The sequence below is a fragment of the Podarcis gaigeae genome (assembly GCF_964106915.1).
Source record: "Podarcis gaigeae genome assembly, chromosome: 12".
NCBI classification, from domain to species: Eukaryota; Metazoa; Chordata; class Lepidosauria; order Squamata; family Lacertidae; genus Podarcis; species Podarcis gaigeae.
Genome location: NC_139688.1, coordinates 2548961 through 2563222, shown reverse-complemented (window position 1 = coordinate 2563222; position 14262 = coordinate 2548961). Strand labels below are relative to the sequence as shown.

Sequence of the window (14262 nt, the reverse complement as noted above, 5' to 3'; positions counted from 1 at the left end):
GAGAAACTTAAAGATAAGGTGTGTGATTGGTTACATTACTTTCAAGTAAGAGAGGCCTATAACTTGGACAGGAAAAATGGCTTCCAGGTGGAAAAATCGAAGCTGGAAACAGAATTGCTAGAACCCAGTGCTAAGGTATTGTCGAGAATGTATAACTTGCTGTTGAAATGGAATACTGAGGATGAAACGGTTAAATCTGCTATGATAAAATGGGCACAAGATATTGGTCATAACATTATGTTTGCTGACTGGGAACGGTTGTGGACCACCGGTTTGAAATTTACGGCATGTAATGCCTTAAGAGAGAATATTATGAAAATGATCTATAGGTGGTACATGACCCCAGTCAAGCTAGCAAAAATCTATCACTTGCCCGATAATAAATGTTGGAAATGTAAAGAAATGGAAGGAACTTTCTTTCACCTTTGGTGGGCCTGCCCAAGGATTAAGGCTTTCTGGGAAATGATCTATAATGAACTGAAAAAGGTATTTAAATATACTTTCCTAAAGAAACCAGAGGCCTTCCTCCTGGGCATGGTCGGCCAATTGGTGCCAAAGAAGGATAGAACCTTTTTTATGTATGCTACAGCAGCAGCAAGAGTACTCATCGCAAAACACTGGAAGACGCAAGATCTACCCACCTTGGAAGAATGGCAGATGCAAGTAATAGACTATATGGAACTGGCAGAAATGACCGGCAGAATCCGAGATCAAGGAGAAGAGCAGGTGGAAGAGGACTGGAAGAAGTTTAAAGCTTATCTACAAAAACATTGTAAAATTTATGAATGTTAAGGGCATTGTAAATGAAATGAAGGGGTTCTAGTGATTAAGATAAGTAAGAGTATAAAGGGAAGGATAAAGGATGAAAACGAATATGAATGAGCTTGCTGGAAAAATTTTCACAGTGGAATACAAGAAGGGAAGGCTGGAGGAAGTAAGGAAAATAAGGTTTTTGAAGGTTATTAAAATGAAAAAGAGTTTTTTTTTACTTTTTTTATTACTATGTTAAATCTTTTTTATGTTTTTTTTCCTCTTTATGATTCCTTGTTTTTGTTTGTATTTTTGATGTTTGTTGTTTGTTGTTTCTGTGTTTTTTGTGGACTGTTAATTTTCTGTAAAACTTAATAAATATCATTTAAAAAATAAATAAACTGTGGCACTCCCTCCCAAAAGATATGGGCCTGGCCCCTTCCTTGCACAGCTTCCGGAGGATGCTGAGGACACCCCTCTCCTCCACCCTGGCTTCCAACACTCAAGATGTCTGGTTTCAGTCCCACCTTATTTCTCTCTTCATGGCTGTCAGCCGTTTTAAACTGTTTTTGATATTGCGCTTTGATGCTGTGAAATCAGGGTGGAGGGCGGGCAATGAATAAACAAGCCCGTCTCATAATACAGCAAACTCCCCATTTACACACGTCCCGAGTCACATGTGACCACAATGGTGCACATTGCCACGAACCTGGAAGTGGCACAAAATGGGGCAAAAAGGCCCCCCAAAAGAGCATGGAAATGGTGCATAAACAGCACCTAGCAACCCCAGAGCCTTTGCACTGAATTTGCAGACCTGTGCAGAGCTGGGGTTTGAGCAAAGAAGTTTGGCGGCAATCTAGTAAGTGCTGCTGGTCTTTAAAGGGTTTCCAGAGGTTTAGAGTGTTTTCCAATGATTTTTCCAATATATGTGTTTCCACTTATATCACATGGAATGTATGACGTTTTAAGGACGGTTCCAGTTGCCCTTCCCCTTTCAAAGCAGAAACACGCAAGCTTTATCCAAAGAACCAATACAAAATCTTTATTAATATCCCCCGTTTTTTGTTTTTGTTTTAAAAAAGCTAAAAGTTAAAATTGCAATTTTTTCAGCTGAGGCCGCTGAGCAGGAGTGCCAGGCCCCCCCAAACGCTGTGTGCTTCTTTTAAATATATATTGCAGTCTGTGCAGAAGATTGGGCAAGTTCAGTGGTCTCGACTTGCCCTGGCATTTGGGCCTCTTGGACACCTCAGCCCAGTCCTCCTCTAAGACGGATCCTTCATTACATCTTTGGTTTCCTCTTCGCCTTCTGCAAATCTCCCCTGGGTTCCGTCTTGCGACGAACGCTCAGGCTGCCTTGTCACAAAACACGTGGAGCGAAAAAGAGACTCCGAACAGCAGCTGCTCCAGAAATCGTGCAACCTGCTAAATTGGCAGAGGGGCCAAAGCAGAGGAGACTTAAAGGACTTAAAACAACCAAAGGATGTGTAAAAGCCCGTGTTTTGTTTTGTTTTTTAAAAAGAAGGAAACGCGCCGAAAACCTAGAGAAAAAGCCAGCGGGGTTGTAGATTTTGGAGCACAGGGTGATCTAGGCAGGAAAATGGGAGATCAAGGAGCATGGGGAGGGGTGGGGTGGGGGTAGACTGTGATGTGGGGAAAGCTATGGGGCAGAGCAGATCCCAGGTGCTGCGCCCCAGAGGGAAGCTTGTAGGAACAGACGGGTTAATGTTGGTCTCTGGGTGCCCAGGCAAAACTATTTGCAGGAGAGCCGATTTTCACGTTCCGGCAGGCAGGCAAATCAGAAACATGTCAGCTGTTTTGCTCAGCCTCTGTGGAACCGCCCCCTTTCCCTACAACTGCTGCAGTCCATCGTGCCCCACAGAGCTGCCTGGGCCTACTTCTAATGCCCCACCAGTCAGAAGGCTCCTAGCACTATATTTCTCCGCAGTTTGGGGTCCTGGAATGGGTCAGCCCTGATGCACAAACTACTCTGGTCCGCCTTCCTGCCTTTTCTTGTTCTTCAAATCTCCTTTCCGCAGCACCATTCCCCTTTTGGCGCATCCGTACGGCGACCCTGTAAAGTAGGCTGGTCGGAGAGACAGTGTGCAGCTTCTCCAAGGCTGCTGGGCACGAGGATCTGAGCTGGGAGCCTACAATGCCTGCCTGCCTGCCTCTCTCTGTGGATGTTCACAGCCAAAGGAAGCTGTGAGGCCAAAAAGCAACGACTGGCATCCTCGCTCCACCCACAGTACAGAGACCGAATGACGACTGGACAGGACCGATTCACACAACCACATCGCAGGCATCCTGCTGCCCAAGACTGAATGCTGAGACGGTTCTGGCAACTGCCAGAAAGCGCCAGTGCCGGCCAACGTTCTCAATTGTTCCATCTTGCTCTCGAAGCATTTCCGGAAAACGAAACGTGGCGAGCAGGGTGCAAAAGCGCTCAGACGGCCGCTCATCCGCCTGCAGCTTCAGCCCCGGTTGGCAAAAATACATCCCCACCAGCAGGAGCGTATGCCAAAGGGAGGTTCGAGGTCACAAAAGGGATTCTGGCTTTGCGGCCCGCCTGTCTATTTGGCCGAGGGGGCGCTGTCTGTCTGCAGCGTGCCCTCAGGTCCCGCTGGAAAGGTTGGTGGGGAAGAGAGATTTCTCCAGTGGGGCGTTGCTGCCGCTGCCGCTGGGTGCCAGGGCCTGCTCGGGGCCCGGCATGGGTGTTGCGGGCGCCTGCTCGCCGCCGTGCAGCCGCAGGTGCTGCTTGAGCGACTGTTTGTAGCGGAAGCGCTTCCCACAGTGGAGGCAGGCGTAGGGGTTCTCGCCCGTGTGCATGCGCTGGTGCTCCAGCAGGTACTTCCGGCGGGCGAAGGTCCTAAGGCACTCGGTGCAGCGGTGGCGCCTCTCGCCGTTGGCGTGGCTGGCCTGGTGGCTGATGAAGGCCTGGGCGTGGGGGAAGCTCTGGCCGCACTCGCGGCAGGCATGCGGCTTGGCGCCGGCCTGGTGGACGCTGCTCTGGTGCTTGACCAGGTGGTGGGCGCGGACGAAGCGCTTGTCGCACTGCCCGCAGCGGTAGGGGCGCTCGCCCGTGTGGATGCGGTAGTGGTTGGTCAGCTTGGACTTCTCGGCAAAGCGCTTCTCGCACTCGGGGCACTGGTAGGGCTTCTCGCCCGTGTGCGTGCGGGTGTGGTCGTCGAGGTGCTGTTTGCGGATGAAGGTCTTGGCGCATTGCGGGCAGTGGAAGGGCCGGGGCCGCTCGCGGTGTGTCTTCAGGTGTACCGCCAGGCTGGATTTGCGGTTGAAGGCCTTGGGGCACTCCGAGCACTGGTGCGGCCGATCAGCGTGGACCGCTTGATGCCGGGTCAGCTGGCCCTGGTGGCTGAAGCCGCAGCCGCACTCGGCACAGACGAAGGCACTCTCGCTCTTGCCCACCGTGTGCGTCCGCTGGTGGATCAGGAGGCTGGTCTTCAGACGGAAGCTTTTGGGGCACAGCGAACAGGTATGGAGTCTCTCCGCCGCCTGGGATAAGTCCTGGTCCCCAAAGCCGCTTTTGTAGTCTGCGCAGGAACCGTCGGGCTCCGAGATCTGCTGCGGGCCGGGCTCAGCCGTCGCGCCTTCACTGTACTCCTCACCCCCCGAGTGGGCGCCCTGGGGCAAGGGGAAGCGCTGCTCGTATGCCAGGCCGTCGCGGCACTTGCCGCAGGGGAAGGGGTCTCCCTTGGGGCTGGCATCCGAAGGGGCTGCTGCCTCCGGCCCTTCGCAGCAGCCCCCTGGCCTCGGGGGGCGCTCCTCTTCGGGCCTCTGTGCAGGAGGGGCCGGTTTCTCCCCCCGAGGACAGCCCTGCCTCTCACAGCCTCCGTCCGGCTTGGGGGCCTGGAAGACGTCTTCGCTGGCCACCCCGGGCAGCAGCAGCCCCTGGGCGGGCGGAGGGAGCTTGGGAGCCGCCCTCAGATTACGCTCTTCACGCTTGATCATAGCGCTGTCATCTGGGGGAGGCAGAAAAGGGAAGAGGCAAGGATTAAGGACCTAAAGGGGAGCCTGCAGGATCAGGTCAGTGGCCCATCTAGTCCGGCATCCTGTTCTCACAGTGCCCACCCAAAGGGAAAACCGCAAGCAGGATTCGCACACAAAACCAACCATCTCCCCTCCTGAGGTTTCCAGCAACTGGGGAGGACGACAGAAGCTAAGCACAGTCATTGTGGCAAGTAGCCCTGGAGAGCCCTCTACTCCTCCACAAATCTGTTTAATCCTTTTCTAAAAGCCCTCCAAGTTGGTGGCTATCAATGTCTCCTGTGGGAGAGAGTTCCAGAGGCTGACTATGCGCTAAACGGCCTCAGTCCTGTATACCTGAAAGAGCGTCTCCACCCCCATCGTTCAGCCCAAACACTGAGGTCCAGCGCCAAGGGCCTTCTGGCGGTTCCCTCCCTGTGAGAAGTGAGGTTACAGGGAACCAGGCAGAGGGCCTTCTCGGTGGTGGCTCCCTCCCTGTGGAACACCCTCCCTTCAGATGTGAAGGAAATAAGCAGCTATCTTCTATTTAAAAGACATCTGAAGGCAGCCCTGTTCAGGGAAGTTTTTAATTTTTAATGCTGTATTGTTTTTAACACTTGATTGGGAGCCGTCCAGAGTGGCTGGGGAGACTCAGCCAGATGGGCGGGGTATAAACAAATTATTATTATTATTATTATTATTATTATTATTATTATTATTATTATTAAAAAATATCAGAAATATTTTGGCGGGAGCTCAAGAGGTTTTAGTGAACACCCCATCTGCTTAACAATAATAGTTTTTTTGGGGGGGAGGGCTATAACTGAGTGGTTATGCCCAGGTTTTCATGAAAAAGGTCTCTGCAGCATCGCCAGTTAAAATGATCTCGCCAGCATGTGATAGCAAAAGACCTCTTTAGGGAAGTTTGTAAAGTTTGATGTTTTACTGTGTATTTAATATTCTGTTGGGAGCTGTCCAGAGTGGCTCGGGAAACCAAGTCAGATGGGCGGTATACAAATAATTAAATAATTGTTGTTGTTATTATTACCCTGTGGTGGGAATTCTAGGCAGCCTGCGTGTGAAGAGATGCAAAAAGAGAGTGCATAAAAGGAGATTGTGCGAAGAATCTGATTGGGTGGAGAATCTGTGTTAGAAATGTTTGTGCAGGAAAAACTCAGCCTTAAACTGGCTCAGTAAGAGTAGGGCACCTTGTTCCTGCTGAACTGGGCGCCCAGATTTGACAACGCAGGCCTGCTTTTCCTCTGGGAATGTGACTTAATTTCTATGCATATGTTAAGCTAAGGTGAATGACGGCCTCTATAGAAGCATGTGAAATTCACAGGCATGTGGACTCCACTTTTCTGGGTGCCCCAGAGGCTGCCGCTGTGGCCCCATGACATTTCCTTAAATGGCATGATTGGTGTGGTTAATTGAAGAAGATCCACAACATCCTTGTCTGCCGGGAGAATCGAGAGCCCGGAAGCCCGGTCCGTTCGCATTTCCTGCTAAGCCTTGGCACAGCACGGCAAGCAGGAGCTGGAATGAGCCAGAGCAAAGCCTTGGGCTGGCAGTTCCCCTCCCTCCTCCTTTCCCCACGTGACTGGGAAAAAGGACTTTGCCAGCTTGTCCTTTCGGTTTCACAGAATATTTGGCCTGCTGTGACCTGGGAAGCAGGCGGGGTTAAACCCTGGTCCGTTTCAAAACAAGCCAAGGTCAAGCCCTGGTGATGTCACCCTGGCTTTCGAAACTAACCGCAGTTTGTTTTAAGCCCCTTTGACAACACGACAAAGCAGCGCGGAAGTGAAACTCAGTGCAAAGTCTTCCTCCCAGCCCAGAGGAAGAGGGGAGGGGAAGGCTGAGCCGCTGGAAATTGCAGCCAAAGCGTCCGGAGGGAGTCAGCTGGAAACAGCTGATCTAAAGCAGCACCGGAATTCCTCTGATTAAGGAAGCGGCTAAGATCCAGTTAATATGGAAACAGGTGCAGAGATAATTTAGATATTAGGTAAATAAGGAGGAGGGATATTTTTTTAAAAAAAAAAACTGAAACAGTAGGACAACCTGGAAGCCAGATCCCTGCCTTTCAGGGCACAGAATCACAGATATAGTGGTACCTCAGTTTACAGACACTTCAGGTTTCAGACGCTTCAGGTTACAGACTCCGCCAACCCAGAAATAGTACCTCGGGTTAAGAACTTTGCTTCAGGATGAGAACAGAAATCGCATGGTGGCGGTGCAGCAGCAGCAGGAGGCCCCATTAGCTAAAGTGGTACCTCAAGTTAAGAACAGTTTCAGGTTAAGAACGGACCTCCAGAACGAATTAAGTTCTTAACCCGAGGTACCACTGTACCTAGAATTGTAGAGCTGGAAGTCACCCCAAGGGCAATGTAAGAATCACATCTAATGCCAGGCACACTCACCATAGCCGAGAACTGGGGTGATCTCTCGCTCCAGATCCCATTTCCCTCTCCCGGGAAGCTCTTCCTGCTTAATCCAGGTCAAGAGGTCCTCCTTGGAAGGCAAGGGATCCGCTTCTGGCAACGAGAGGAACAGGCGCATTGGAACGGATGCAGAACACTTGCAGGTTTCAGAGACAAGCAGCAACGCTGGCGGAAAACTGACTGAGATGCTGGCTAGATTTATGAACGGGCCTTGTTTTCCTTTGGAGGCCCAGGTCAGATTTCGGCACCTGGCCACAGAAGATGTGCACCTCCTTTCCTCACCCTTGAATATGTCCGCCGGCCCTCTCACTTCTGGGATTAGGCTCCAAGGATTTAACTTTTGGGAATGTACCTTCTGGGCAGGTGTGAGCCCCAGCAGACCTGTGTGTGGCCCAGCAGCACTTTAGCCCTACACTCACTGTTTGCATATTTCATTCCTGTTCAGTTTGTTCCCCTCCACACCTTTCTGTGCTGTCCGCAAGTGACAGGGCAGGACAGACGCTTTAGCCATGATGGCAAATCTTTATTACCCACCTTCCAACTTCGACTCACCTGCTCTGGGCTCTGCAGAGAAGCCCTTGCCCCCCACAAATTCGTGATCCGTGGCATGGGGAGGCTCCACTTGTCCCATTGGTGGGAGGATGTCAGCTTTGGAAATGGCAGAGTCTGTTTGGGGAAGCAGATCAGAAGGCAGGTGCTGAAAGTCACTGTCACTGAGGGGAAATCTAACGGACAACAAACCCGGGAGCTCCACTCCTTTTTCCAAGGAATGCCAGCCTCTTGTCCAAAGAACTGGTCTTGAATATGATCTGGGCAGCACAAACAGTAATTGTAATTCAGTGGAGAACAACCCAAAATCCTAACATTAGGCGTTTGGCAACACTCACTCTGCAACGGAGCCATCACAGAGAATTTGAGATTTTGACAAGGACTAGAACCTCCAGGCACTTTTCATTGGATCTGGCGTTCTTTTACGACACATGCAGCAGAACCATCATTTTCAAGGCAACCCCCGTTACAAGCCTAGCAAATCTGGAACTATATTTGATGCTCTGATAACGTTGATAGACTTTACTTGGACCTGGGTTATTTTAACCCATGCGAAGCTCTGCACATGCTACGTGCCTATTTTGTAGTTAATAATAATTATTATTATTATTTTATTATTTACGCCGCAGCCACCCTGGGTGGCTCCCAGCAGAAGAGTAAAAACACGATAAAACATCAAACATAAAAAACTTCCCTAAATGGGGCTTTATTTCTCATCTCTTAATCTTCATCCATAGCTACGACTTGTTCTCTCTGTTTTGTGAATGTTAGGAAATGAAACTAAATAAAGAACTTTACAAATAAAAAGAAAAGAGAAAGAAATGCCAGCCACTTACCCAGGGAGATCAGCGGTTCGTATGTCCCCTTGGTGATATTCCGGTAGAGTTCCTTCTGCCAGTCTTCCAAACTGGCCCACTCCTGGGGGGAGAAGCTTGCTGCGTCGTCATCAAAGGTCACGGGAACCTAAAATCAGAGCCGCCCGTGACTCAGAAATGCTGACCATGGCTGCCATCATGGCTGCCATCATAAGAAGATGAAAAGAGCCCTGCTGGATGAGGCCACGGGTCCATGCACTCCAGCATCCTGTTCTCACACGGGTAGTCCATAAGCAGGATCCGTGCAGGAGAGCCCTCTCCCCTCCTGGGGTTTCCAGATACTGGTATGCAGAGGCACTGCTGCTCCCAGCAGGGAAGGCAGAACACCTGGAATACCTGAAAGATCGCCTCCTTCCCTACAGACCCTCTTGGGTGCCAAATCTGCAGGGTATGTGTGTGTGTGCTCTCTTTGGGGTGGCCCAGGAGAACAGAGAGGGCCTTCTCTGTAGCAGCCCCCAAGTTGTGGAACTCCGTCCCCAGAGGTGCACCTGGTGCCTTCATAGTACAGCTTTCGGTGGATGCTCGAGACGCACCCCTTACCCTAGCCTCTGACCCTTCAGGTGTATGTTTTCAGGACCCACCTTGCTTTTGCGATTTTTCTTACACACCGTGTTTAATATTGTGTTCCAATATTAATGATGCTTTTAAATGGTTGTGACCTCTCCTGGGACCTTGGGGCGAAAGGCAGGTAATAAATTCTAACAATAGCAATAATAATAGTAATAGCAACACGGACATCAGGCTGGCGCCTTCGCTGTATGTTTTTCGGTGCCTCTAAAACATTTCTACTTATACCATCCTACCCAGATGGGGGTCTTGACCTGTTTTTAGTCTGTTGCTATTTCAACTCGTCAAACGCTGTAAATTGTTGTCGTTAATTTTTCTTAGTGATAGTTTTGTTGTTTTGCCTTTTTTGTAAATTGCTTGGGGGTTGCCTGTTTGTTTGTTTTTAACCATCAAGCGGTATATAAACTTGATGACATGGAAAACAGAGCAACATAGCACCTCTATGTATAGGCCCATCAGCACACAGCCAGCCCAAAGGGGTCCCTCAGGTTCCTACAATAACTGGTCGCTGTTTAAATATTTTTAGCTGCCTCTTTCAGTCCGATGCCAACCGGAAGGAGAGCTATCCAGCGGACAAATAATACCCATGTGGCACTTCAAAAACTAAGGCTTTTGTTGGTTAATCTAGTGGTTAAAGTGATTATTGTCTGTGATGCACTTATAATGAATAAAAATTCCTGGATGGGCCTCCCTCCCTCTCCTGGCCCCGCTGTTTGGGGCATGGTGGGGTTAAGAGTGGCTCTCTTTGCTGGCAAGTCTTTTGCGAGTGGAAACCTGAGCTCCTGGGGCAATGGCACGCATGCCAGGGACCAAAGATTCCTGCATTGTACTAGATGACCCTTGTGGTTCCTTACAACTCTACCTCTCTAGGATTCTTTGATTCATAGGTGTGTTGTTCTATAATAATAACAACAATTTATTATTTATACCCCGCCCATCTGGCTGGGTTTCCCCAGCCACTCTGGGAGGCTCCCAACAGAATATTCATAATAAAAAAGTGACAAAATCAAACATTAAAAACTTCCCTAAGCAGGGTTGCCTTCAGATGTCTTCTGCAAATCAGATAGTTATTTTTTTCCTTGACATTGTGACCGGAGGGCGTTCCACAGGGCGGGTGCCACTACTGAGAAGGCCCTCTGCCTGGTTCCCTGTAACTTGGCTTCTCGCAGCGAGGGAACCACCAGAAGGCCCTCAGTGCTGGACCTCTGTGTCCAGGCTGAGCAATGTGGGTGGAGACGCTCCTTCAGGTATACTGGGCCGTTTAGGGCTTTCAAGGTCAGCACCAACACTTGTGAATTGTGCTTGGAAATGTACTGGGAGCCAATGTAGGTATTTCAAGACCGGTGTTATGTGGTCTTGGCGGCCGCTCCCAGTCACCAGTCTAGCTGCCGCATTCTGGATTAGTTGCAGTTTTCGAGTCACCTTCAAAGGCAGCTCCACGTAGAGCGCATTGCAGTAGTCCAAGCGAGAGATACCTAAAGCATGCACCACTCTGGCAACACAGTACACAAGCAGGTAGGGTCTCATCCTGCGTATAAGATGGAGCTGGGAGACAGCTGCCCTGGACACAGAATTGACCTGCTCCTCCATGGACAGCTGTGAGTCCAAAATGACTCCCTGGCTGCGCACCTGGTCCTTCAAGGGCACAGTTACCCCATTCAGGACCAGGGAGTCCCCCACACCTGCCCCCACCCCGTTCCCCCAAAACAGTACTATCCCCTTGGTGGCCCTTTTCTGAACCTACCTGGTAAGCTCATTTCTTTCTTACCTTGGGGATTTCTCCCTTCGGTCCCAAGGGGAGCCTCAGGATCCAGAAGTTGCGGTTCTTGAGCAGGTTCTCCATGTTCTCCAGCCTCCTCTGGAGCAGGCCGTACTCCTGGATGAGGGTCCCCAGGGCGGCCACGTGGTTGCTGAACTCCAGCTCGGTCTTCTCGCACTCGAAGATCTTCTTCTCGGCTGTGGCCGTCCGGCCTTCCAGGTTGAGGAGCCGCGTGGCATAGGAGTCCACCTTCCTCTCCACCGCTTGGATGGCAGCCACGACGGTCCAGAGCGAGATCTCGGCCGTCGGGTAGATCTCCCTCTCGGCGGCTTGGTCAAAGAGGGCCGGCGGCTGGAAGGAGGCCAGGTGTTGCGGCTCCACCTCCCATTCCCAAGCCTGCGGGCAAGAAGGGGGTCAGACCAGAGCAAGGGTGCTCGCGAAGGAGTGGGGGGCAGCTGGAGAAAGAGAGGCGAGGGAAAAGGAAGAAGGAAGCGGAAAGACAGAGTGTCAGGAGGAAGGGGGAGACCAGACCAAGGAGACACAGAGGCAAGACAAGGCAGAGAGGGGCTTTCCACGGCGCCGGAATCACTGTGACATCCGCTTGGCACGGAAAACTTGCGTCACAATGGCAACGTTTTGTCAGCATTTGCAAAAACTTGATCTTTGGAACTCCCTGCCTCTAGATGCCAGGTAGGCAGCTTTGCTGTACTCTTTTTGGGCGCCTGCTAAGAACGATTTTCTTTTGGCATTAAGAAAGTGGAAGCCAGCTTTAATCTATTGTCATTTTAACTTTTTGTTAAATCTTAGTTTATTGTTAATTTTCCCCGCAATATAATTATATTGCTTCAGAAGTTAATGTCTTGTATGGCCAGAATACCTGGGCCGTGCTCAGGTATTCTCTATATCTATGGATCTTTATTTTTTTTAAGGGGGATCTTTTACTGACTGACTATATATGAATTTTATGGTATTTTATTAGTTGAGCATTGGCCAAAAGAGGGGTCAGGTTTCTCACATGAGCAAGCAGACTAGATTCAGGGCTGTATATCCTCTGGGGAGATGAGAGAGCCAGTGGTGGAGTAGTGGAGAGAGCCCCACTTTGGTTGTGTAGCTCACCGGACGTGACCTCAGGGGCCAGTCACCGCCTCTCCACCTAACCTGCCTCGCAGTGTTGTCATGAGGAGAAACTCTGTTTTTTTTTGGGGGGGGAGGATATGCCCATCACGAGAGAGGCAGTGTGGTGCAATGGCTAGGGTAGGGAAGACCCGGATTCAAATCCTCCCCTGCTTTGGCTGTGCAGCTCGCTGTCTGTGACCCTGGGAGCCATTCGCTGCCTCTCTTGGCCAGACCTACCTCACAGGGCTGTTGTGGGGGGTAAAAAGGGGGGAGAACCACGGCCACCCCCATGAGCTCTGTGTGTTTGTGTAGGGAAGAGAAAAAGGTGGGAGATCAGTGCAAAAGAGTGAATAAAAATAGGTACCGGTAAGTCCTGGGGCCGAAAGGCTGAAACCTCGCCTTTCTCTCAAAACTCACCCCCCCCTGCACCCCAAAATACATGATCAGCCAGGAAGGGGGGGGGGAAAGGTGGTTCCTTGCCTCCCTTTCACCCCTCCCCACCTCAGAACACCAACCAGCCCCCCCATCCTTGCATGAAGCCAATTCCCAGGGGGCTTAGCTCTCTCTCCCCCCCCAATTAAATATTTGAGGGGACCAGCCCCCCCCCAAAGTTGATGGCTATTCCCATTCAAATGGTGTGTGTGTGTGATCGATTATGCGGGGCGGGGCTTGCTTGGACCCCCAATATTTTATTCCAGTTGGCACCTGTGGACCCCCCCAAAAAAAGGATGCAGTGAGGGGGGGCAGGCCCCCAAACCAATCTGGGCTACAATGTCCCCCCCAAAACACACCTGGGGAAATCTTTTGCAGGTCCTCCCCCCCCCCACTTTTAAATGGTGACCAGCCGGGGGGGTGTCATTTAAAGGCCCCTCCCCTTCTTCCCAGCCGGGCAGCGCAGGGTTAACCCCTCTCACCTGGGCAGGAGTCCACTCAGCCATGGCCGGCGCCCGCTAGGTGAAGCCACTGCGCATGCGCGCCCCCTCCCCAGCCAACTGGTCCCCGAAGCGAGAAGGTCCTTCTCTCTCTCTCCGGTCCTTCTTCGCGCGGAGTACGCATGCGCGCGGGCGCAGGCCGAGTTCTCCGCCTCCAGGGCGCGCGATAGCGCCACCCAGAGGCTGGAGGAGCGCCTGGCTCGAAATGCCACAGCGCAGAAGCAGGAATCCTGGAAAAGGGCTACCCAAAGGTCATCCAGTCCCACCCGCTGCAATGCAGGGATCTCAGCGGAAGCAAAGGCAACTATTCATGCCTTCGAGGCATTGCATTGATAACCCCCCTTTTCCCCCTCTAAGGAGCACAAGGTAGCAGACGTGGTCCTCCCCCGTCCTCAAATAACGCCCCCATCACAACAACCCTGTGAGGTAGGTCAGGTAGAGCGCCTGGCCTGTAAATCAGAGTAGAATTGGAAGGGAAGGCAAGGGGCACATGCATGGAATCATGTTGTTGTTTAGTCGTTTAGTCGTGTCCGCCTCTTCGTGACCCCCTGGACCAGAGCACGCCAGGCACTCCTGTCTTCCACTGCCTCCCGCAGTTTGGTCAAACTCATGCTGGTAGCTTTGAGAACACTGTCCCACCATCTCGTCCTCTGTCGTCCCCTTCTCCTTGTGCCCTCCATCTTTCCCAACATCGGGGTCTTTTCCAGGGAGTCTTCTCTTCTCCTGAGGTGGCCCAAGTCTTGGAGCCTCAGCTTCACGATCTGTCCTTCCAGTGAGCACTCAGGGCTGATTTCCTTCAGAATGGATGTGTTTGATCTTCTTGCAGCCCATGGGACTCTCAAGAGTCTCCTCCAGCACCACAATTCAAAAGCATCCATTCTTTGGCGATCAGCCTTCTTTATGGTCCAGTTCTCACTTCCATACATCACTACTGGGAAAACCAGAGCTTTAACTATACGGACTTTTGTTGGCAAGGTGATGTCTCTGCTTTTTAAGATGCTGTCTACGTTTGTCATTGCTTTTCTCCCAAGGAGCAGGCGTCTTTTAATTTTGTCACTGCTGTCACCATCTGCAGTGATCATGGAGCCCAAGAAAGTAAAATCTCTCACTGCCTCCATTTCTTCCCCTTCTATTTGCCAGGAGGTGATGGGCCCTGTGGCCATGATCTTCGTTTTTTAATGAAATCATAGACGCATAGAATTGTAGAATGGAAGGAACTCTGAGGGTCATCTCGTCCAACCCGCTGCAGTGCAGGAATCTCAACGAAAGCAGCGGTGGCCAACTCCCAAGAGACT

At 51.1% G+C, this 14262-nt stretch overlaps 3 protein-coding genes across 4 annotated transcripts in view; 2 read left to right on the top strand and 1 right to left on the bottom strand.

Annotated features, from left to right (window-relative positions):
* Positions 1–14262, top strand: part of LOC310827680 (uncharacterized protein) — a 919426-nt gene that overhangs the window by 26269 nt on the left and 878895 nt on the right. The gene's annotated exons all lie outside the window — the stretch shown is intronic.
* Positions 1–14262, top strand: part of LOC310827821 (erythroblast NAD(P)(+)--arginine ADP-ribosyltransferase-like) — an 840324-nt gene that overhangs the window by 108429 nt on the left and 717633 nt on the right. The window lies entirely within an intron of this gene.
* On the bottom strand, positions 1766–13095 carry LOC310827724 (zinc finger protein 212-like). 2 transcript variants are annotated; one of them, XM_083704101.1, is made up of 6 exons: positions 12950–13095; positions 10929–11315; positions 8555–8681; positions 7722–7835; positions 7149–7262; positions 1766–4727 (listed from the first exon to the last, which is right to left on the bottom strand). In XM_083704101.1, exons 1-6 carry the CDS (start codon positions 12971–12973, stop codon positions 3361–3363), a joined length of 2133 nt encoding a protein of 710 aa, XP_083560227.1. In that variant the 5' UTR covers positions 12974–13095; the 3' UTR covers positions 1766–3360. The 2 variants fall into 2 exon arrangements, with proteins under 2 accessions (XP_083560227.1, XP_083560228.1); XM_083704102.1 differs by having other exon boundaries at positions 10929–11374; positions 12950–13049.

Excerpts from the sequence above, each read along its gene's own strand:
- LOC310827724 (XM_083704101.1), bottom strand. The coding sequence starts at position 12,973 with ATGGCTGAGTGGACTCCTGCCCAG. Across the intron at positions 8,682-10,928 it reads CGAAGGGAGAAATCCCCAAG|GTTCCCGTGACCTTTGATGA; the intron begins GTAAGAAAGAAA and ends CTCTGATTTTAG. Across the intron at positions 7,263-7,721 it reads CTCTGCAGAGCCCAGAGCAG|AAGCGGATCCCTTGCCTTCC; the intron begins GTGAGTCGAAGT and ends TCTCGTTGCCAG.